The sequence below is a fragment of the Apium graveolens genome, chromosome 2 (assembly GCF_009905375.1).
Source record: "Apium graveolens cultivar Ventura chromosome 2, ASM990537v1, whole genome shotgun sequence".
Lineage (NCBI taxonomy): Eukaryota > Viridiplantae > Streptophyta > Magnoliopsida > Apiales > Apiaceae > Apium > Apium graveolens.
Window position 1 is genome coordinate 241,829,597 of NC_133648.1, and position 23,473 is coordinate 241,853,069.

Sequence of the window (23,473 nt, forward strand, 5' to 3'; positions counted from 1 at the left end):
GAGTCTTAGGGCACCAGTTTTATTAAGTCAAGGAAATAAGAGTCATCTCTTTCATTCTTGGTCTCTTTAGTCTTAAATTTTTTCAATATTCCGGTGATAGTTCTCGGGCTCAGTTCAAGTTCGCTGAGAGTATATTCGATCTATCGATTATACTAGTATCTCATTTTATCCTGGAAAGCAGGTCGCTAAACACGGATGGTGCGGGGCAAAACTGCTTTAAGGAGACAGTTTTCTGGACTCGAGATTAAATCCAATCTCTGTTTGTTTTCTCAAACCCTTCTCCTAATTTAATTGTTAATTCTTATATGCTTATGTGATTTAAGAATTAGCAATGTTCTTATGAATTAGTTATATATTCAATATATATATAATAATATCTTTATCGTACAAGATTGATAACACCAAGTATGGGTGGCAATGTGCCTTGTCAACTGTAGACAACCCAGGTAACTGTTATCATTTACACTATGTATGTGTAAGCAGTCAAATTTTAAACATGAGTTTTCAAAGCCTTCACATATCCGTTTTTTTCAAAAGGAGATGTCAATTTGCAAAATCTCTTTAATACCTATAAGCTTAATTTAAGTTGCATGAAGAAAATATATATAGTTAATCCAAACATTTTTGAATTTATGATGTATTGTAAGAGAGAGAATTAGAACTGAAACATGTGTTTTACTTTATTTTTTTAAACCTTGGTATATATAGATATGGGCAAACACTGTTTCAGCAACATGTAAGCTAGTCATTCATCTTTATTACACAAAAGCCACAACAATTTAATTTTGGAAAATGTAAGAATAGGTCTACAACATAAATAGTTGTTTGTTTTTTTTTGCTAAGCTGCATATATAGTTGTTTTACCTCTCTATAAATTGATAGGGACCTAAATGCTCGAAAAGTTCTATGATAAATGCTCGAAAAGTTTAATAATAAGTTCTATGAGAAATCAAATTATAGAAACAAAAGCCACAGAGTGAAAATAAATGTACCATTTTGTATCGAAAATGCTGAGGAATTGGTGTAGTAGTTGCAATCTCCAAGTGGTATTTCTCTCAGGCATGTAAGAGAATTTCTTGGAGCAGAATGGGCAAGTATTTCTGTCCAGTTTTACTAATCGGATACCAGCTCCAAGAATGTACCAGTTAAAGGTAAAGTATATGATATCTTCTCACCTATTTAGCTTATTCAACTTCAGGAAACAACCTTTGTGAATCATATGGCCACATGGCAAACTTGCAAAAGTTCCTCGCGTCTCACTTAGATACTGCAAAATTTAGGTTCAGATTTACTATATTAAACAGCCAACATTAAAATCAATGAGTGTATACAAATTTTGCATTATATGAAAAGCCAAAACAACTAAATAACCTCAAAGCAGATAGAACAATCACGCCTTCAATACAAGTATGTCTTTTCAGCCTACTTTATTGCAGTGGGAGTGTTGGAGTTCCTTCCTACTTTGACTGATACAAATAATGAGACAAAATCATCAGGTGAAGAATAAGGTAGGGTGACAACAATAGAAGCACACACCCTTTACAAAGACTTTCATCAAACACTCCACCAGGGTTTTAGGATATTGGTGAAATGACCAGTATTGTAATGAAAATCTATACAAACTTTTTTCTGGTTAAAGGTCAAAGAGACTTTTTGCTGAACTACAACATCAAATCTTGAATTTATAAAATTTAGTGGATCTGTTAGAACCCAGTCTCTGCGAGATTTATTTGAGTGCAAAGTGAACATACTACAAACCATTTAAAAGTAAGCTTCAATATAATAGACATCAAAAATGGAAAAAATAATCATACCAACATTTACTGCAAATAAGGCAATGGTAAATAGTCGTCAATTGCTGCAAAATGCCAAAATAAGATGCTCTGGAAAGGGCTTTACAAAATAAGATGCTCTGGAAAGGGCTTTACTCCAACACCTTGAGATTTTAGAGCGACCGGTTTCTAAACATGATATCAGAGCTCAGGCTGCCAGATCCAATGATGACTAATTGACTACCTTTATAATGTTTTTTTCTGTTTAAAATAGGCGATTGTTGAGCTGTTTGTAAGTACACGAGGATAACTGGTTCTACTGATGTGCATTGCAACAGAAAAAGACTGGGATGATATCACATTTGGAGTGGACAATGAAGTTGACATGTATGCAGTTTCCTTTGTTAAAGATGCTGAGGTGGTGCATGAATTGAAGGCCTACTTAAAAAGTAATTTTTTATGTGAAATTAGGAACTCAAACTATCGTCATAAAACCAGTGTATACTAGTTCCACTCCCTTCTTCATATATTTGATAGATTGTGGTACGGATATACATGTTATTTCAAAGATTGAAAGTGCAGATTCCATACCAAATCTGCATTCTATAATTTCCCACTTCTGATGGGGTATATTATTTATTCAATTCTTCAAATTTGCCTTTGAGCTGAAACTTGTTTAGCATGGGGACTTTGCTGGAAATGCATAATATATACACTCATGTAATTCTTCCCTTTATTTAAAAAATACATAACGCACCTTGCTGGATCCCTTGTGTTAACATTATCCTATATGTGTGGTTCCTTAACTCTATGTGCTAATAGTTTTATTATGCTGCTCTTTCAGGCCATGGTTATTAGAGGAGATCTTGGTGCTGAGCTTCTGGTTGAGGAGGTCCCATCATTGCAGGTATGATTACAGTTTCTATCTTTAATGGCCAAAAGTGAGCATATAGAATGATCTATATTGCCAAATTCACTGTGTACACAGAAATTGACTTTCTTCTTCCACAGGAAGAGATAATTAGGTTGTGTTGTAGTATGGGGAAAGCTGTTATAGTGGCAACAAATATGCTGGAAAACATGATTGTTCATCCGACACGAACGTGAGCTGAGGTACCAGACATTGCGATAGCTGTTAATTAAGAGGGGTCTGATGCAGTTATGCTTTCTGGAGAAACTGCCCAAGTAAGTCATTTTATGAATCGTCTGGTTGTTGGGACAATTGTTTGCCTTCAATTGCTAGATCTGTTCATTCCGTGGAAACCAATATAATAGAAGCTACCATATTATGTCTGATTGGGTTTTCTCCATTTTTAATATTTATCAAACACGGGATTTCTGGTTTTCTTGTTTAAATCTTTAATCGTCCATAAAAAACATGTAACTAACTTTTGCTGAGCTGTATTGTAACTAACTTTTGCTGAGCTGTGTTGTACTGGACCTGTCATGTGTTGGACCTGAGCTGGCATATCAGACTTTACCATATCAGACTTTAGCATATCAGACTTTAGTATATCAGAATTTATTTCTTTTGCTGTGTCTGGCTGCAACTTTGGCTCTTGCTCTTTGTCTATATGATTAACAAAATTCTTCCATGTTGCATTGTTGATTATCTTTCTTACTATCGCAATAGTATTTAAACAGTTGAGGACTTTGGAGAGTCAGACTTTTTTAAATTTGAAGAATTATGAATACTGTTGTAAATTAATTGTCATATAGTTAGTCAATATTGCAATAGTTAGGCTATGCATAGATGTATAGAAATTGTTACCTTGCATTAAATACTTGCTCCCTTTGTTTTACTATAAATAGATTGCATCTGTGAATGAAAACTTTGCACCGAGCAATTCTTTCTATGCTCATATTTCCCTCCACTCTTGCTCTCTAATTTAGTAGCTCTTTTATAGTTACCATTATTACTAGTATATTACAACACGTTATCAGCACGAAGCTCTGCCGAAACTGAGAAGGTATAATTTTAATTTAAATATGCATATATATGAGTAGACGTGGTTACACCCTCTACATATAATTTATATATATATATATATGTGTGTGTGTGTGACCGAAATAGACGTGATTACACCCTCTACTAATAATTTAAATAATTATGGCCGGAGCACCGCCTATTAAAATTATTTTACGGTACCATTTAATTTTGGGTAATACCGAAATATAGTGGGAACCTTATTTTATAAATTGCATAATTATCGGATAATAACTTTGCCCATAACTAACTTATGCAGGATTGTCCACTTTAATTTATTATTGGTCAGAGATAACCTGCATACGCAGACGTCCGTATGGCGGGTAAAAATCCATTTGTCATTTTATATATAGATTTGTTTATATTATCAATGATAATAATGATATATACATTGATTATTGCATACTTGTTAACGCGCCCGATTAAGTAGAATTTTATGTAATATTTACATTGATGAATTAAAATTTAATAATTTTTGTGTTAATTCAGATTTAGTATGACAAATATTACAAGCTTGTCGTTCGTTTCCTTGGACATTTCTGGCGATAATTATTTATCATGGGTACAAGATATAAAGTTGCACTTGGGTTCAAAGAAATTAATCGATACAATAAAGGCAGAAAATAAATCCACAGCTGAAAAAAACTTTACCTCCATAATTTTTCTCCGACACCACATGCATGAAGATTTAAAATCTGAGTACTTAGAAGTCAAGGATCCTTTTATTTTATGGGAAAATCTAAAGGATAGGTTCGATCACCAGAAACTAGTTTATCTACCTGCAGCTGAAAATGATTGGGCTAATTTAAGACTTCAGGATTTTAAGAGTGTCCGAGCATATAGCTCTGCTTTGTTCAAAATAAGTTCTAGGCTTATTATGTGTGGTGAGAAAGTTACAGAAAAAAGAAAAATCGATAAAACACTATCAACTTTTCACCCCAACAATATCAACTTAGCAGAGATGTACAGGAAGCACAAATTCACTAAGTTCGGGGATCTTCTATCAACTCTCCTCGTTGCTGAACAAAATCATGAATTGGTGATTAAGAATCATCAATCCCGTCCAACAGGATCTGCCCCATTACCTGAAATAAATAACATGTCATTCCAGCAGAATATACGTGGAAAAGGGTATAGAGGTGGATGAAGCCAAGGGCGGTACCGTGGACGAGGTCGGAGCCACGGGCATTTTCGTCCATATAACAACTCTGGTCACCAGAAGTGGCAATCTGAATCACAGAGTAAAAGAAAGGCATCATGAGGAGGAAAAACTGAAAATGTTTGCTATAGGTGCGACATGAATGGGCACTGGACACGTAATTGTCATACCCCAGATCATCTTGTTAAGTTATACCAATCTTCTCAAAAATCAAAAGAGAAAATGGTAGAAACAAATTTCGCTAACAATAACATAGATGATTTCCCGAGAATCACAACTGGAGGAATAAGTATTAATGGTCCGAATGAACCTAACGAAACTCCCATATGGGAGGCTGAAGATTAGTAGTGTGTATTGTGTGCTTTATTTTGTTTGAACTATGTAGTGGGTTATGTTCTTATCAAATAAATTATGTTTCTTAATTATATACAGAATAGATTCTGAAGATATATGCATTGCTGATTGTGGTACAACTCATACGATTCTACAGAACCAAAAGTATTTTACCCAAATAACCAAAACCAAAGCTCAAGTCAGAACGATTTCCGGCGTATCTAATATAATCGAAGGTTTTGGAAAAGCTAGTTTCGTCCTACCTAACGGTACCCACATACACATTTCAAATACATTATATTCTAGTAAGTTTACTAGAAATCTTCTTAGTTTTAAAGATATCCGACTCACCAATTTTCACATCGAAACTGTCTCTGAGGCTGATAGAAAATATCTTCTTATTACTTCCGCTAATCCTAGCAACAAGAAAATCTTAGAAAAGTTCCATTCACTTTTCTCAGGATTATATATGATGAAAATTAGAACTATTGAGTCACACAATGCCGTTGCTTCCAAACTCATAGATCCAAAATCTTTTACACTTTGGCATGAAAGATTAGGTCATCCTGGCATCTCTATGATGCGTCGTATTATAGAGAATTCTACTGGTCATCCTCTTAAAGATTTCAAAGTTCTTTCAAATAATGACCTTCCATGTTCATCATGTTCTTTAGGAAAATTGATTACTCGACCATCCCCTACTAAAGTTCAGCTTGAAAGCCCAATTTTTTTAGAAAGGATCCAAGGCGACATATGTGGACCTATACACCCATCATCTGACCCATTTAGGTACTTCATGGTATTAATCGATGCATTAACTAGATGGTCTCATGTTTGTCTTCTCTCAACTCGTAATGATGCTTTTGCAAAATTACTTGCCCAAATAATCAAATTACGAGCTCAATTCTCAGATTATTGCATTAAGTCAATTCGTTTAGATAATGTCGGCGAATTCACATCTGCAACTTTTGTCGATTATTGCATGTCTGTAGGAATCTCAGTTGAACACCCAGTTCCTCATGTACATACACAAAATGGGTTAGCCGAGTCCTTTATCAAAAGACTCCAACTTATTGCAAGACCGCTGTTGTTGAAAGCAAAATTACCTACATCTATTTGGGGTCACGCAATACTTCATGCTGCTAATATTATTAGGATTAGACTAACTTCCTACAACCAACATTCTCCGCTACAACTGGTACTTGGTCAAGTTCCTAATATTTCTCTCTTCAATTTTTTTGGATGTGCTGTATATGTACCGATTGCTCCACCACAAAGATCGAAGATGGGAGCTCAAAGAAGAATAGGTATCTACGTTGGTTTTGATTCCACATCTATAATTAGATATCTGGAGCCTCTAACCGGAGACTTATTTACCGCAAGATATGCAGATTGTCATTTTGACGAGTCTATGTTTCCTCCCTTAGGGGGAAATAAACATTCAAATAAAGTTAATCCTGACATAACATGGAATGCGTCAGGATTATATTTTCTAGATCCACGTAACGGTCAATGCGAACTTGAAGTTAAAAGAAATATTCATATACAAAATATCGCAAACCAAATGCCTGGCGCATTTAACAATTCTATAAATATAACTAAATCTCATATACCTACAGTAAATACTCCAGCTAGAATAGATATACTAATTCAAAAATCAGATACAAAAGAATTGGTTACAGAATCAAAGCCACGCCTGAAGCGTGGTAGACCAGTCGGTGCAAAAGATGTTGCACTACGAAAAAGAAAAATAAAGAAAATTGCCCCTGAAGTGGCACATGCTCCAGAAGAAGTAAATACCCCTGAAGTGGTATTATCTCCTAAAGAGATTCCAGTCCCTGAAGATACGAGATTAAACAATCATGAAATTTCAATAAATTATGTGCATGATATGAAATTATGGGATCGAAGTAAAGCCATAATCGATGATGTATTTGTGTATTCCGCAGCATTGGATGTAGACATAAATTCTGATCCTGAACCACAAAGTGTGGATGAATGCCGTCGAAGAAAAGACTGGCCAAAATGGAAAGACGCAATCCAAACAGAATTAAATTCACTGCGTAAAAGAGAAGTATTTGGACCTGTTGTCCAAACACCATCGGTGTGAGCCCTGTTGGAAATAAATGGGTATTCATAAGAAAACAAAATGAAAAGAATGAAATTATGAGATATAAAGCCCGACTTGTAGCACATGGGTTTTCTCAAAGGCCTGGCATTGATTATCAAGAGACATACTCGCCAGTGATGGATGGAATTACTTTTCGTTTTATATTAGGTATGACATCTAAAGAAAAATTGGAAACACGTCTTGTGGACGTCGTTACTGCATACCTGTACGGTTCACTTGATAGTGAAATTTTTATGAAAATCCCAGAAGGGTTAAAAATGGACGAGTTCAAGAAACCTCGCCATATATACTCCATTAAACTTCAACAATCATTGTATGGACTGAAACAGTCTGGTCGTATGTGGTATAACATACTTAGTCGTTATTTACAAAAGAATGGGTATATTAGTAATCAAATTTCTCCATGTGTTTTTATCAAAAAATCACAATCTGATTTTGTGATTATTGTTGTATATGTGGATGATTTAAACCTTATAGGAACAGCTACAGAGGTTGATGAAGCTGTCATATACCTAAAGACAGAATTTGTAATGAAAGATCTTGGAAGGACAAAATATTGCCTTGGTATACAAGTCGAGCACTTGTCATCGGGAATTTTCCTCCACCAATTTACATATACAGAAAAGGTTTCGAACATATTTTACATAGATAAATCTCATCCATTGACTACTCCAATGGTGGTTAGATCTTTAGAGCCTGATAAAGATATATTTCGACCACAAGAAGATGATGAAGAAGTGCTCGGCCCTGAAATCCCATATCTTGGAGCAATTGGTGCACTTATGTATCTTGCAAATAATACAAGGACAAATATTGCATTTGCTGTGAATTTATTGGCTAGATTTAGCTTTACCCCGATGGACAGGCATTGAAATGGGATCAAGCATATATTTCGTTATCTTCTTGGAACAATTGATTTTGGGTTATTCTTCCCGAAAAACTCAACATCTCAGCTGATTGGATATGCAGACGCTGGATATTTGTCAGATCCGCACTTTAGAAAATCACAAACTGGATATGTATTTACATATTGTGGTGCAGCCATTTCTTGGAAATCCCCGAAATAAACTACAGTGGCAACCTCAACAAATCACTCGAAACTCATTGCAATTCATGAAGCCAGTAGAGAATGTGTTTGGTTGCAGTCTATCATCAATAATATTCAAGAATCATGTGGATTACCGGACATCACAAGAAATCCTACTGTCTTATTTGAGGATAACACTGCATGCATTGATCAACTTAAGGAAGGATATATCAAAGGAGACAGGACGAAGCACATTACACCAAAATTCTTTTACACTCATGAGCTTCAAAAGAATGGAGAAGTTGATATACAACAAATCCGATCATGTGACAACCTTGCAGATTTATTCACGAAATCATTACCGAATTCAATATTTGGTAAATTACGACATAACATTGGAATGCGTTGACTCAAGGATTTGTTGCAACAAAATTCAGAGAATGATTAGTTTTCAAAAGATAGATTGTACTCTTTTTCCTTCGTCAAAGTTTTTATCCCACTGGGTTTTTCTTTGACAAGGTTTTAACGAGGCAATCTATGATCCATACTATCATAACAATCAAAGGGGAGCGTTATAAATTGATTGTCATATAGTTAGTCAATATTGCAATAGTTAGGCTATGCATAGATGTGTAGAAATTGTTACCTTGCATTAAATACTTGCTCCCTTTGTTTTATTATAAATAGATTGCATCTGTGAATGAAAACTTTGCACCGAGCAATTCTTTCTATGCTCATATTTCTCTCCACTCTTGCTCTCTAATTTAGTAGCTTTTTTATAGTTACCATTATTACTAGTATATTACAACAAATATATATATATATTGACCTTTCTAAAACTGAAGTTATATGATTCACGAATTTACTTACTGCAGATTTCCGTTGAAAGCTGTCCAAGTGATGCATACAATTTCTCTAAGGACTGAAGCAACTATTGTTGGTTGGGAAACACCACCGTCACTACAAGAAAAATGTCGGTTATTAATAGAATATATATTTGTGTATATTTTAGATGATATTTGTTCCCATATTGATTATATTTTGAATTTAATTGAACCTTTATTAATTAGTTTATAATATATTATTACAGGAGGCAAAAAATCCTAAATTGGAAAGGATTGGAGATAAATTAGAAGAAAATTCGGATTTGGTGGGTTACACGAGCAAGACTTATTGTTTGAGCCGTATCTTGAGTTCCGTTCATCAGATTTGGGCGATTCAACAACCCACGTGAAAATATCGAGATTCTCATTAATTAGAGAATGGTCTACACTTCAAAATACATCCGGATCATCCCAGTAAAAGCAGAGAAAAATCAACTACGAATTTTGACCTTAGAAACCTTTTCGGTTGGGGAAACTTTTGTTTTATTCCTAGAAATAATAAAAATACTTTTTATATATTAGGTTTATATCATCTATATATTCTTAAAGTGTACTCCTTAATTTACCCATTTTCCAAATGGGTACCCATAACCCATATTAAGTATAAAATTACTAGATCCATGGATGTATCCACAAAATTTACCGAATGGGTAAATAAATTTACCCATGACCCATATTAAGTATAAAATATATATATTCATGGATATATCCATATAAGTTTACCCATTTTTTTACCCATCAAAACACTAAACATGGAAATTTTTTGAATTTTAAAATTTAAACATCTTATCTAAGGAAGATTTGCATGATTTTCTCACATCTGTTATAACACTAATTCAATGATAATTATTGATTTCCTTATTCTCTCTCATTCTTTGCAAGCATGACCTAATTTTTTCATCGCCTACTTCAGTTTGAACGAATTATTGGTTAATATATATAAACTGTTCCTCCATTTTTATTAGTTAATTAGTGAGTCTCATCTTATGAATTTAGTTGATTTATATTTTTTCTACAACCAGTTCATTTGATGGGTTGGTTTCGTATGTAAAGTTTTGAGGATAATAGCTCAAGATTTTTGACCTAATATTTTCATAAAATTCTTCATGAAGATTTGATGTGTATCATGTTCATCATACAAGTTTACAGAATATGCTGTTCATCTGTTAAAACCAGGTTCATGATTTACTGAATATATCCGGATGGATTCTCGAGGAACAAGTACATCAGGTATTCATCTCCTTTGTTAGTTTACTTATAATAACATCGTTTTACAGATATCTGATTTGATCATGCTTTTCTTATACGTTCAAAACGACGTGTTTGTGGACGCAATGTTGAAAATATGTTTAAAAATCCATCAGAACCAGAGAATCAAGGTAGTGTACACTTTAATTCCATTTATGATTCGTTTATTGAAAGTGATAATAATGTTCATGTATTAATTCAGTTGTCAAACGTCGTACGCGTGGGAAGAATGTGGACAAGAATCTCACAAATTCAGCAAACATATATGATACACGTAAGCTTTTTTTAAAGAATTTCAGATTGGTTGATGTGTATATACGTTTGACAGACGATGTTATGTAACATACCATGTATCTTCTCCGACCGAGCATATGAGTAATGATAATGTACATTGTTATACATATATTTGATGTGCTTATGTTAATAAAACAGGTCATTCTATAAGAACTCCGTTATCAATTATTGATCAAAGCGTGACACCAGAAGAGGGTATTGGTCTCATTGTTTATCCGCTTGATTGTTTTTATACAGGGATTGATAAATGTGTCCTGAAGTTTCTATTAACATTCAGGAATAAGACAGCTTTCGAAAGGTGTGTTTCATAGCGGAGTTGCTGCAAATCTGGAAAGCAATAGAATGACATCATATTACATCAATGGTATCATTATTCATCCATTCTGATTGTTATTATACAGATTTTGTAATGATGACTTCAGTTTGCATATATGTGTTGTGTTGCTGTTAATAATAAAATAGGTCATTCAGTAACAACTCCGCAATCAATGATTTATCAAAGCGTGACACCAGAACAAGGTATTTGTATCATTGTTTATCCGTCTGGTTCTTCTAATACGTGCATTTATAATTGTGACTTGAATTTTCTATTAAATCAGGAATAAGATAGTTTTCGAAAGGTGTTTTGCATAGCGGACTTGCAGCAAATCTGGAGAGCAATAGAATGACATCAGAGTACAATAATGGTATCATTCTTTATCCATTCTGATTGGTATCCAACATTATTTCCAATTTTGTCTTCGATCATTTATTATATCTGTTATGTTGTTGTTAATATTTTAAGCCTAATATATTGGTAAGATCATCAATAGGTAAAATAAGGATGCATTTTACCCATTACTATTGATTAACAACTCCATGCAGGTACTGTTTCATCTCAGTTTACACATTTAAAGCAGCAGCCGCAAAGTATTCTAAAGAGTCCTCTTTCAATATTTGATGAAAATATATCTCCTAATATTTCAGTAGCCTTAAAACCGGGTTAATTTTAAAATAGTTTGATCAACATCTTATTCCAACCTATTAGGAGATGTTGGTCATGTTCATATTTCCATTTATTTTCCATCTTCTATGTAGTTCGAAAAGTAAGAATTCGTTCAAAAAATTTGAACAAACAAGATCTCGGTGTTTTTCGTAACGCCTTAGCAGATGGAGAAAGCAATTGAATGACACCAAAGAACAATAATGGTATCATTCTTCATTCCGAGATGTATCATACCTTTTTATAATTGTGCCATCAATTTTCCTATATTTTTTGTGTTTCATTTAATAATATAGGCCATCCAATGACAACTCCTCTATCAAGATCTGATGAACGTGTGCTGCCTAATATATCGTTAAGATCGTCGAGAGGTAAAATTTAGTTGGATTTATTTCACGATTACTATTTTTAATACATATTAGGCCAGAATTTATAGCAGAGACATGCTTGAGGTAGTATTTCATCTCTAAATTCACGGTTAACACAGCAGACCCAAAGTATTCTGCAGACCTCTCTTGCAGAAAATCTTGAAGGCCACATAATTTGTTCAGAAGAACCTAATGGTATAATTCTTGATATATCTCATTTTTATGATACATCTGTAATTAAATTGCTTTTGAAATTGTGGATTTTGTGGGAATAGTTGTAGCAATGAACAATAGATCTATGATGCAGCCTGTTGCGGTAAAAAAATCACAATCGTGTCTTTCAAGTCCTCTATCAAGATTTGATCAAAATATATCTCCTAATATTCCATCAAATTCAAAATCAGGTTAATTTTCATTACTTTCATTAACTTCTTATTTCAGTCTGTGTATGAGTGTTTATCAGCGCAGATGCTAAAATATGTTTCCCGTCTTCTATGTCGTGCATAAAGTTAGGATTCGTCCAAAGAATTTCAACAAAAAAAATCTCGGTGTATTTCGTAGCACCTTACCAAATTTGAGAAAAATATCCGGACAATGTAATTCATCGCCTAATATTCAGTTTTCTTCTGCAACTAATCCACAGTCATCAGGTAATTTTTTAAACAATAAAATGCAATTCCGGATGTATCAGTTGATTACGAAATTATGTCAAATTCTAAAAATTTCAGTATTCTATAAAATATTTTTTACAGGGATGTATTCCTCTTCTCAGACTGGTGAACAAAGTACAAATCAATTTCTACGCATAATATCGCCAAACGTTCCTGTCAAAGGTATCAAATTTTGCGGCTTATTCCTGAATTACAAAAATTTGAAGGATTATTTAAACAATGTGTCATGTTTAATACTCTGCATCTACTAATGTATATTATACATAACATAATAGTAAAAATGCAGAAATTAGTGTTATTAACAGCAGTGGAAACAGTTCTCTCGTATTCTCAATTCCTGAATCCTGTGTGACAACCGTTCACAAACAAAAAGGTGTCAAAAAGAAAATTGTTGCTGATAGTGAAGAAGAATAGAATCCTTCAAAAAAGTTTTGTTGAAAACTATCACCAGGTCATTCATCGTTCAATACAGCAAATGTAAAGAGTACATTTGAAAAAGGTGAAAGTTCTAGGCAAAAAAATTTAATGAATGAGTTCAACGATGTTGATGACAATGTTACAATCGACAGTGATACAACATGTGGAGGTATTAATTATTTGTTTTCGAATAATGTGTTTAATTCTGCAGGACATTAATAATTATTTTACTGTCTAAAGCATCACTTACTTTTGCTCAATGATGATTTTTAAAATTTTCAATTTTTTTCGACAGACATGGCAAGTGATATTGAGGATATTGATGAAGAATATTTGAGCAATAATCAATCTATGTGGGACGGATACTTGGATCTTGGAGCCCCTTATAAAATCTGTTCGAAGTGTGATGCTGTCATGTGGACTCACAAAAAAAAACAATAAGAGTTCTCCTAATAAGCCACCAACATTTTCTCTTTGTTGTAAAAATGGTCAAGTCGTACTGGATAAGGAGAAACAGCCTCCTGAACCTCTGGCTACTCTCCTTACTGGTGGTGTTCATTTTAAGCATTTCAAACAAAACATAAGGTTTTACAATTGCATGTTTTCCATGAGTTCTACTGGAGGAAAGATTGACCATTCAATAAACAGAGGTGGTGCGCCATATTGCTTCAAGGTCCAAGGTGTTAATTACCACAATATAGGAAGTCTGGTCCCAACTGACGATAACACTCCAAAGTTTTGTCAGCTTTATATCTATGACACAGAGGACGAAATCAACAACAGGATCAATGTAGTTAATGGTTACAGGGATGTTGTTAATGGAGAAATTAAATAATCTTTGTTGCATATGTTGGATGAGCATAACAGGTTGGTTAAAGGTTTTCGTATGGCCCGCGAAAGGGTTAGGCAAAATATAGTAGATGAGTTTAAATTGGTTCTGATTTTATCGAGTTCAGCAAGTGGCCGACCAAATCACATTGCTCCATCAAATGAGGTAGCATGATTGATTGTTACTTCTTCTTATGCAAAAGGCTATCGAGATACTGTCATTGATTCTAGAGTTGACGGATTACAGAGGATTTTTTAGACCGATCCACGTTTCATGCAACTTCAATATCCATTACTTTTCCCTCACGGAGATATTGGATATTACCGTGAGATCCCATTAAATAGACATGTGAAGCATTATAAGAGAGACGTAGAAGTTACCGAATCTGAAGATCCTGACGAAAAAGGTGCTAGAAAGTATATTACAATGAGAGAGTTTTATAATTATAAACTAATGATACGTCTTTCAGAAGGTACAAATTTGCTATTTGATAAAAGTATAATTTCTCATTCAGCTGTTCAACTTTGTGATAATTAGTTTATATTCGATGAATTTATATATTTTACTGTAACAGGTTTGACACCACATCTTGGAGGTCATTTATGGCAGCAATATGTTGTGGATGCTTTCACCGCAATTGAGAAGTACAGATTGGACTGGATTAGAGACCATCAAACTACTATAAGATCTGATCTCTACCATAATATCAGAGATGCAATGCAAAAGGGAGATAGAAATCCATCCAATATTGGTAAAGCAATCATTTTTCCCGCTTCATTCACCGGAAGTAAGCGCTATATGACTCATTATTTTAAAGACTCATTAGCAATATGTCAAACTTTAGGACATCCTTCATTGTTCCTTACTATGACCACTAATACAAAATGGCCCAAAATTCAGCGCATGTTAAAACATATGTCTGGTGTTGATGTTGCTGATGCACCTGATGTTGTAGCCAGAGTCTTTAAAATGAAGGTTGATCAACTTATGGATATGATTAAAAAGAAAAATTATTTTGGCAGATGTATAGGAGGTATCATTTTAGCTAAGTTTTTTTATACTCATTTTATTATTCCTAAATTGTTCTATCAAAATGTACTTTTAGTATATATTTTGCCTGGTATTAACCATTTTTCTACAATATTTCCATAGTGATGCATGTAATTGAATTCCAGAAGCGTGGATTGCCTCATGCTCATATATTAATTTGGTTGCACCCCGATGATAGACCTAAAACAACTGAGCAAATTGATAAAATGGTATCAGCTGAAATTCTCGATCCAGAAATTGATCCAGTTGGATATAATGCCGTGAGCAATTATATGATCCATGGACCATGTGGTCCTGATTATACTAAATCTCCATGCATGGTCAAAGGCAACTGTATAAAGCATTTTCCTAAGCGGTATTTTCATTAACATCCTTAAATTATAAATACTTTACTTTGTTAATACCACCAGTTTTATTACCAGATTTTTTACAATTTTAAAAATGTTTTGTTACAGGTATAATTCTCATACATTTTTTGATGAGTGTGGATTCCCCATATATAAAAGAAAGAGGACTGGAATTACCATTAACAAGAAGGGGGTCAATCTTGATAATCGCTTTGTTGTCCCATTCAATCGCGATCTTTTGGTGCATTTTCAATGTCACATGAATCTGGAGATTTGCAATAATTCAAGATCATTAAAGTACCTTTTCAAATAATGTCTAAAGGGTCATGACACGGCAACAATGTGTTTGAGGAAAACACGTACAGGTACTTCTGTAACAATCCCAAAAAAAGCACCAAAAGGTCCGATTGATGAGGTAAAACATTATTTGGATGGGAGATATATTTGCGCGTCAGAAGCATCTTGGAGAATATTTGCTTTTGACATTCATTCCCATTGGCCATCGGTAGAGAGGTTACTGATACATTTACCAGGCGAGAAGCATGTTTCGTTTAAGGCTGGAGATGTCTTGGAGGATGTTTGCGACAAGGAAATATCAAAAAAAACCAAGTTAGAAGCATGGTTTGATGTAAATCAGACTTTCCCAAATGTGAGGAATTATAGTTATTCTGAATTTCAAAATAAATTTACTTGGCATCCTCGACCTGGTATCTGGAAAGAAAGGAAAAGAGGAGATATTATTGGGAGACTCTCTGAAGTGCATTCATCAAGTGGTGAACTATTATATCTCCGCATGCTGTTACTTAGGAAGATAGGTTCCATGTCTTTTGAAGATCTTAAAACTGTTAATTGACACATCCACGAAACATTCAAGGAAGCTTGCGCGACCCTTGATCTTCTACAAAATAATAACCAATGGAATAAAGCAATTACCGAGAACTCCCATACATCATTGCATCCACAGTTACGTGAAATGTTTGTCAATATTTTGGCATATAGTCCTATTTCAGATCCACTTAGACTTTGGGAAGCTAATTGGCAATGTATGTCAGACGATATTCTCATCATCAGGCGACATATGCTTAATGATCCTCATCTATACCTATCAGACGAAGATTTTAAGAATTATGCACTTGCAGGTTTATATCTCATTATCATACTACCTGAATAATTAACATAATTCTCTTTTAGATATTATATGTAGTATACTTTTAAACTAACATAACACTTCATATATATTTTTGCCCGCAGAAATTGAAAAATTGTTTAATGACATCGGGAAGAGTTTGAAGGACTACGCGACAATGCCATTTCCAAGTGGAGTTTATTTTAGCAATGCTGTTAACAGACTACTCCAAGAAGAAACTTCACATGATAAAGAAGAACTGAAAATTTTGCATGAAAAGAATCATGGAATGCTCAACCCTGAACAGAAGAACGTTTACGATTCTATCATATAAAATGTTTATAATAAGGTAGGTGGTGTTTTCTTTGTATATGGAAATGAAGGATGCGGCAAGACATTTCTGTGGCAGACATTATGTTGTCGCCTTCGTTCAGAAGGAAAGATTGTGCTTCCTGTTGCCTCATGTGGAATAGCAGCCGTATTTTTGCCTGGTGGTAGAACTGCACATTCAAGATTCCATATTCCTTTGAAACTTGATCAGGACAATACAGCCAGAATTAGACATGGAACCGATATTGCAGAATTAATCCAACAAACTGATTTGATCATTTGGGATGAAGAGCCAATGCAACATCGTCATGCCTTTGAATCCGTTGACCGTTCTTTGAGGGATATAATGTCTGCTATTGACAAAAGGAGAGCAAAGAAACCATTTGGTGGTATCACAGTAGTTTTTGGCGGAGATTATAGGAAGATTTTACCCGTGATTCCAAAGGCATCCAGAGCTGAAATAGTAGGTTCCACCCTCAATAAAACAAAGATTTGAGAATTTTGCCAAGTATTTTTACTTAAGCAAAATATGCGGCTTCATGCAGGAAATACAGAAATGGAGAATAAGGTTATAGCGGATTTCAGTAAATGGCAGCTTTTAGTTGGCGATGGTAAAGTTGAGAACTTTAGTCCTGATGCAGATACTGGTGAAATGCTAATAAAGATTCCAGATCAATATGTTGTTCATACCACGCAAAATCCTATAGAAAGTCTTTTTGAAATAACTTACCCGGATTTTCTAAAAAACATGTCTTTACATTCTTATCTAAGATCAGGAGCTATCCTAACACCAACTAATGTTGTGGTGGACGATATCAATAACAACATTCTTGAGAAAATTCCTGGACCTCTACACACATATCTTAGTCAGGATTCAATTGACAATACTGGTGATGAAGATAATGATTTCAGATCAGCATTTCCAGTAAAGTACCTGAACTCATTAAATATGCCTTGCATTCCTAAGCACGAGTTAAACATCAAGGTTGGCGTCGTTGTCATGATTATGAGAAATTTAAACCAAATTATGGGATTGTGTAACGACACGCGAATGATTGTGACATCCTGCAAGAAGAATATTATTAAGTGTGAAATATTATGCGGATCCCATGTTAGGTCAAAACATTTTATCCCGATGATAAAGATGATTCCAATATATACCAGTTGGCCTTTTGAGTTTAAAAGAATTCAGTTCCCACTCCAGATTTGTTATGCAATGACAATTAATAAGAGCCAGGGACAATCACTTGACACGGTTGGTCTATACCTTCCCAGAGCAGTGTTTTCTCATGGCCATGTCTACGTTACCATCTCAAGAGTTACAAGACCAGAAGGTCTCTACATTTTCATCGACAGTGATGATGGTACCACCACAAATATTACATCAAATGTAGTTTATGAAGAAGTATTTTATAACCTACCGAGCATAAATGATGAGAATGTATCATAGTAGTTATTTGTATTGCACATTTACAATCCCGAGTAAGTTACTCATCATTTTATTATAATTGGTAGTACGAAAATTTTTTTGTTATTGAAAGAATTCAGTTGGCCTTTTGAGTTTAAAAGAATTCAGTTCCCACTCCAGATTTGTTATGCAATGACAATTAATAAGAGCCAGGGCCAATCACTTGACACGGTTGGTCTATACCTTCCCAGAGCAGTATTTTCTCATGGCCATTTCTACGTTGCCATCTCAAGAGTTACAAGACCAGAAGGTCTCCACATTCTCATCGACAGTGATGATGGTACCACCACAAATATTACATCAAATGTAGTCTATGAAGAAGTATTTTACAACCTACCGAGCATAAATGATGAGAATGTATCATAGTAGTTATTTGTATTGCACATTTACAATCCTGACTAAGTTACTCATCATTGGCAGTACAAGAAATTTTTTTGTTATTAAATTAGAATTACATCAGGTCATATTGGTTATGCATGCTCATATGCGAAGTAAAAGGCAGATTCTCGAAGAGTTTTTTTATGCTAATCAAATTTTCAATATAATTAGATGTGATATATTTTATATTGATAAGGAGACATTATGATAATCAGAGAAGATTCTGGGATAACAACAATATGTATCAGATAACTAACTCATATTTAAATATTTATTTAATATCACATTTATGTTACTAAGTTTGCAAAGAAATGCTAAGAATACAGCTTACAAATGTTTCTCTGAGAATTTCTCTGAGAAATTCTTCCTGAAATATCCTTGCTGAAATGATATCACTATCATCCATTGTAAATAAAAGTGTATCTCTTTCGCGCAAAAGAAATATCCTTAACACATATCCAAGGCAGTTAAAATATCCATTTACCGAGTTGTATGAAACGAAAGATTCATGCCCTTCAAGCAAGATTTTCATTATTTTCATGAGCTTTTCACTGTATTTGAACCGCACCAAACTTGGTACAACCTTGGAAAAACAATAAATAATGCAATGTTTACAGATTACACTTAAAAACACAAGCACAAAACAAACACACAAACATGTATACTCTATTATATATAGCCTTTTCAATTAAATCACATAAAAAACTACTTACAAAACCTCCACATGCCACAAAAAATAAAATAATTTATAAGTTTGCAATATTATAGAATATTCGTAATTGAATCAATTTAAATATAGAATTTAAAGTAGTTAATTTATCACATTACCTCTATCAAGATCTTTCTCATAAACATCATGTTTATAGATGCAAACATTCACATTGTTCACATTTTCTATATCATTATGCATCCTGTACATCACTATAGAATCATCAATTACAGGTCTTGTGTCTGATACAAAATCAGACCAGCCTTTCCCAAATCTGCAATGGCCTCCAACCCTCTCCACCTCACATTTCCATTCCTTAGTGGTGAACCTCAGACTGACAGAGTTTTCATGTTTGAAGTTTTTGTAGAAATTCTCCGTTCCTGACTTCATTGTCTGTCATATATTCAAAAAAAAATTCAGGTTTCCAGCATATACACACTGGTATTAAAGTATGAATGCGACCTGATATGGAAAACAATTGCAAATTAATCTTACCAGATCAATCCCATCACCTTGCAAGTCTGCACTATTTACGCTAATACGGTAAGCTTCAGTTTTGTTCAGGAAACCATCATAAACTAACATAGCAACAGATTTCTGAAACTGAATGTTTCCATAGACAACCATGAATTCTTCGTCTTTTCATTCCGGTTTATTTAACATCCACTCATTTGGTTCTATCGTCGGGTAGTTTATCTTAATTGTCGCTTCCTTATATATATTGACATTAAAGACCCCATCTCCATAATAATCAAATAAAACAAGATTATATATCGTAATTCCATAAAACTCCATAAAGCGAGTAAGACCACATATTTTTCCGATTTCTGAATCATATCGAGCACGCCATTTATGTGTTTTACAATATATCTTCAAGCCAGTTAGAATTCTTCCACCACAAACACTTTTAAAATCCTCTGGCACTCTCTGATCAAGTACCATTAAATCAAATACATTTAAAAATAAACATAAATTTGACACTATATAAATTAACGCTGTAAAATATATACTTACAAAGTGCCCAAAATCAGAGACTTCTACATTTGCTACCAGAAAGCTACATATACTCTCTTCATTATCTATACAGTTGGTATTATGTTAATGTACCTAAATAAATGCAGTAGATACATTCTAGGTTAAATTTTTACCTAAATTGAATTTGACATTCTTCGCTCTAGAACTGGATCCTTTCTTCATCTGTAATTACATAACAAAATTTGTTCCAATCAATATAAAGCACGTTATTTTACTTAGATATTACATGCATGAGATACAAATCAAAGATTTTACAAGAACACTACATGTATAGGATACAAAACTTGAGAATTACATGAATTTGAGCAAGTAATGTTCTTAAATTCTATATAACATTAATCGATTAAGTTAGGATGTGTATACTTTAAAACTCTATCAATCAAGCAATATAATCTCAAGTTCTAACACTGATTCATGGTTCCATTGCATATATATATTGTATGAAAGCAAGATAAACTATAGACAAAGGATCGATTCATACCTCCATTGTAGAGAAAGAGTTTGATTCTACCGAGAGTGTTGTCTCCTTGGTGAAAAAAAGTTACTTTTTACTTGAAGAAGTTGAGAATCCCAAAGTCACGGTAGTTTTCTTATATGGGCTTCTTTTAAGACATGACTTTGATTTTATGTGGGCTTCTTTTAAGACAGGAGTTTAACATATCCTAAAGTCAACTTATTTGGGTTGTTTGGATTTTTTAATTCTTTTGATATTTTCTCCTTTTTTTATAATTTTTAAAAAAACGATTTTTATAAAATAGTGTTATATATTTTGTTTTAATATAAGTGGGTTTTTGTATTATTTTAATTTTAAAATAAAATATTACAATAAATTGTATATTATGTAATATTTACTGGATTTTTTTAAAAAGTATTTAATTAAAAAAAATATTTACTCAGTTTTGTTGTACACATTATTAAAATATTGACTACTAAAAACGTAAAAGAGAAATTTTAAAATATGAGTTAAGAGACTTTTAATTGGTTAAAATGTGAGAGAAAGAAAACTAAAATAAAATACTGAGATTTAACGTTAAACTATAATATCAGTTTTATATTTCAAAATAAACCGAACCTAGATAACTTTAATAAATAAATTAAATAAAACTAGAAGATAACCGTTTATGTTATAAAAATTACAAACTTCAATAAAAAATTCAAAATTTAAAAAATTTGGAGCACGCGGCAAAAAGTCCCTAGTTAGAGAAAGAATATATGTATGGATAGCCACCAAAAGAAGAAGCTAACAGGAGCCGGAGGAGGACTTTATGCTTGGGTATTTTATATCAACATAGGGATAATTCTTTTAACTCTACATTTTGTATTTTATTTTAATCTTCTCATGTATCCTATCACTTTTACTATGATTATGGTTGGCTAGTTTATTATTGTTGGATGGCGGTTTTGAAGCCCTAAACTTTATGTAAGAGAATTTCTTGGAGCAGAATGAGCAAGTATTTCTTTGAAACAGTTCAACTACTAATCCGTCCAGTTTTACTAATCGGATACCAGCTCCAAGAATGTACCAGTTAAAGGTAAGGTATATGATACCTTCTCACCTATTTAGCTTATTCAACTTTAGGAAACAACCTTTGTGAATCATATGGCCACATGGTAAACTTGTAAAAGTTCCTCGCGTCTCACTTAGATACTGCAAAATTTAGGTTCAGATTTACTATATTAAACAACCAACATTAAAATCAATGAGTGTATACAAATTTTGCATTATATGAAAAGCCAAAACAACTAAATAACCTCAAAGCAGATAAGACAATCACGCCTTCAATACAAGTATGTCTTTTCATCCTACAAAACTCTGGAAAAGATACAACACAGATATTTGCTAACAAACACTTCAATTACTAAGCTTATGATCAAAAGGAAACCTTAATTAAACATAAGCTCGAAAATTAAGGAAGCGCAACAATACTCAGGATATTTATTGCAGTGGGAGTGTTGGAGTTCCTTCCTACTTTGACTGATACAAATAATGAGACAAAATCATCAGGTGAAGAATAAGGTAGGGTGACAACAATAGAAGCACACACCCTTTACAAAGACTTTCATCAAACACTCCACCAGGGTTTTAGGATATTGGTGAAATGACCAGTATTGTAATGAAAATCTATACAAACTTTTTTCTGGTTAAAGGTCAAAGAGACTTTTTGCTGAACTACAACAACAAATCTTGAATTTATAAAATTTAGTGGATCTGTTAGAACCCAGTCTCTGCGAGATTTATTTGAGTGCAAAGTGAACATACTACAAACCATTTAAAAGTAAGCTTCAATATAATAGACATCAAAAATGGAAAAAATAATCATACCAACATTTACTGCAAATAAGGCAATGGTAAATAGTCGTCAATTGCTGCAAAATGCCAAAATAAGATGCTCTGGAAAGGGCTTTACAAAATAAGATGCTCTGGAAAGGGCTTTACTCCAACACCTTGAGATTTTAGAGCGACCGGTTTCTAAACATGATATCAGAGCTCAGGCTGCCAGATCCAATGATGACTAATTGACTACCTTTATAATGTTTTTTTCTGTTTAAAATAGGCGATTGTTGAGCTGTTTGTAAGTACACGAGGATAACTGGTTCTACTGATGTGCATTGCAACAGAAAAAGACTGGGATGATATCACATTTGGAGTGGACAATGAAGTTGACATGTATGCAGTTTCCTTTGTTAAAGATGCTGAGGTGGTGCATGAATTGAAGGCCTCCTTAAAAAGTAATTTTTTTTATGTGAAATTAGGAACTCAAACTATCGTCATAAAACCAGTGTATGCTAGTTTCGCTCCCTTCTTCATATATTTGATAGATTATGGTGCGGATATACATGTTATTTCAAAGATTGAAAGTGCAGATTCCATACCAAATCTGCATTCTATAATTTCCCACTTCTGATGGGGTATATTATTTATTCAAT

The 23,473-nt window shown here is 33.6% G+C and overlaps 4 protein-coding genes across 4 annotated transcripts; all 4 read left to right on the plus strand.

The window, feature by feature from the left end:
- Window positions 1-2,094: 2,094 nt before the first annotated feature.
- LOC141698461 (uncharacterized) lies at window positions 2,095-4,906 on the plus strand. The gene is made up of 4 exons (XM_074503161.1): window positions 2,095-2,190; window positions 2,617-2,679; window positions 2,784-2,875; window positions 4,249-4,906. The coding sequence occupies exons 1-4, from the start codon at window positions 2,095-2,097 to the stop codon at window positions 4,904-4,906; spliced, it is 909 nt and encodes a 302-aa protein (XP_074359262.1).
- A 9,469-nt stretch (window positions 4,907-14,375) lies between these two features.
- LOC141698468 (uncharacterized) lies at window positions 14,376-16,352 on the plus strand. Its single transcript, XM_074503173.1, has 5 exons — window positions 14,376-14,574; window positions 14,677-15,135; window positions 15,255-15,507; window positions 15,608-15,740; window positions 15,822-16,352. Exons 1-5 carry the CDS (start codon window positions 14,376-14,378, stop codon window positions 16,350-16,352), a joined length of 1,575 nt encoding a protein of 524 aa, XP_074359274.1.
- A 120-nt stretch (window positions 16,353-16,472) lies between these two features.
- On the plus strand, window positions 16,473-17,451 carry LOC141698474 (uncharacterized). The gene is made up of 3 exons (XM_074503182.1): window positions 16,473-16,638; window positions 16,751-16,938; window positions 17,035-17,451. Exons 1-3 carry the CDS (start codon window positions 16,473-16,475, stop codon window positions 17,449-17,451), a joined length of 771 nt encoding a protein of 256 aa, XP_074359283.1.
- A 33-nt stretch (window positions 17,452-17,484) lies between these two features.
- Window positions 17,485-18,405, plus strand: LOC141698483 (uncharacterized). Its single transcript, XM_074503193.1, has one exon. It carries the CDS (start codon window positions 17,485-17,487, stop codon window positions 18,403-18,405), a length of 921 nt encoding a protein of 306 aa, XP_074359294.1.
- The last annotated feature ends 5,068 nt before the right edge of the window (window positions 18,406-23,473 follow it).

Bases quoted from the DNA above. Each gene is read 5' to 3' on its own strand.
- LOC141698461 (XM_074503161.1), top strand. From the start codon at position 2,095: ATGTGCATTGCAACAGAAAAAGACTGGGATGATATCACATTTGGAGTG. The intron at 2,680-2,783 runs GTATGATTACAG...CTTCTTCCACAG, and splicing joins AGGAGGTCCCATCATTGCAG to GAAGAGATAATTAGGTTGTG. The intron at 2,876-4,248 runs GTGAGCTGAGGT...GTGTTAATTCAG, and splicing joins ATTGTTCATCCGACACGAAC to ATTTAGTATGACAAATATTA.
- LOC141698483 (XM_074503193.1), top strand. From the start codon at position 17,485: ATGCGGCTTCATGCAGGAAATACAGAAATGGAGAATAAGGTTATAGCG.
- LOC141698468 (XM_074503173.1), top strand. From the start codon at position 14,376: ATGCAACTTCAATATCCATTACTTTTCCCTCACGGAGATATTGGATAT. The intron at 15,508-15,607 runs GTATTTTCATTA...GTTTTGTTACAG, and splicing joins ATAAAGCATTTTCCTAAGCG to GTATAATTCTCATACATTTT. The intron at 15,741-15,821 runs GTGCATTTTCAA...TAATGTCTAAAG, and splicing joins CATTCAATCGCGATCTTTTG to GGTCATGACACGGCAACAAT.
- LOC141698474 (XM_074503182.1), top strand. From the start codon at position 16,473: ATGTTTGTCAATATTTTGGCATATAGTCCTATTTCAGATCCACTTAGA. The intron at 16,639-16,750 runs GTTTATATCTCA...TTTTGCCCGCAG, and splicing joins TAAGAATTATGCACTTGCAG to AAATTGAAAAATTGTTTAAT. The intron at 16,939-17,034 runs GTTTACGATTCT...TTTCTGTGGCAG, and splicing joins TCAACCCTGAACAGAAGAAC to ACATTATGTTGTCGCCTTCG.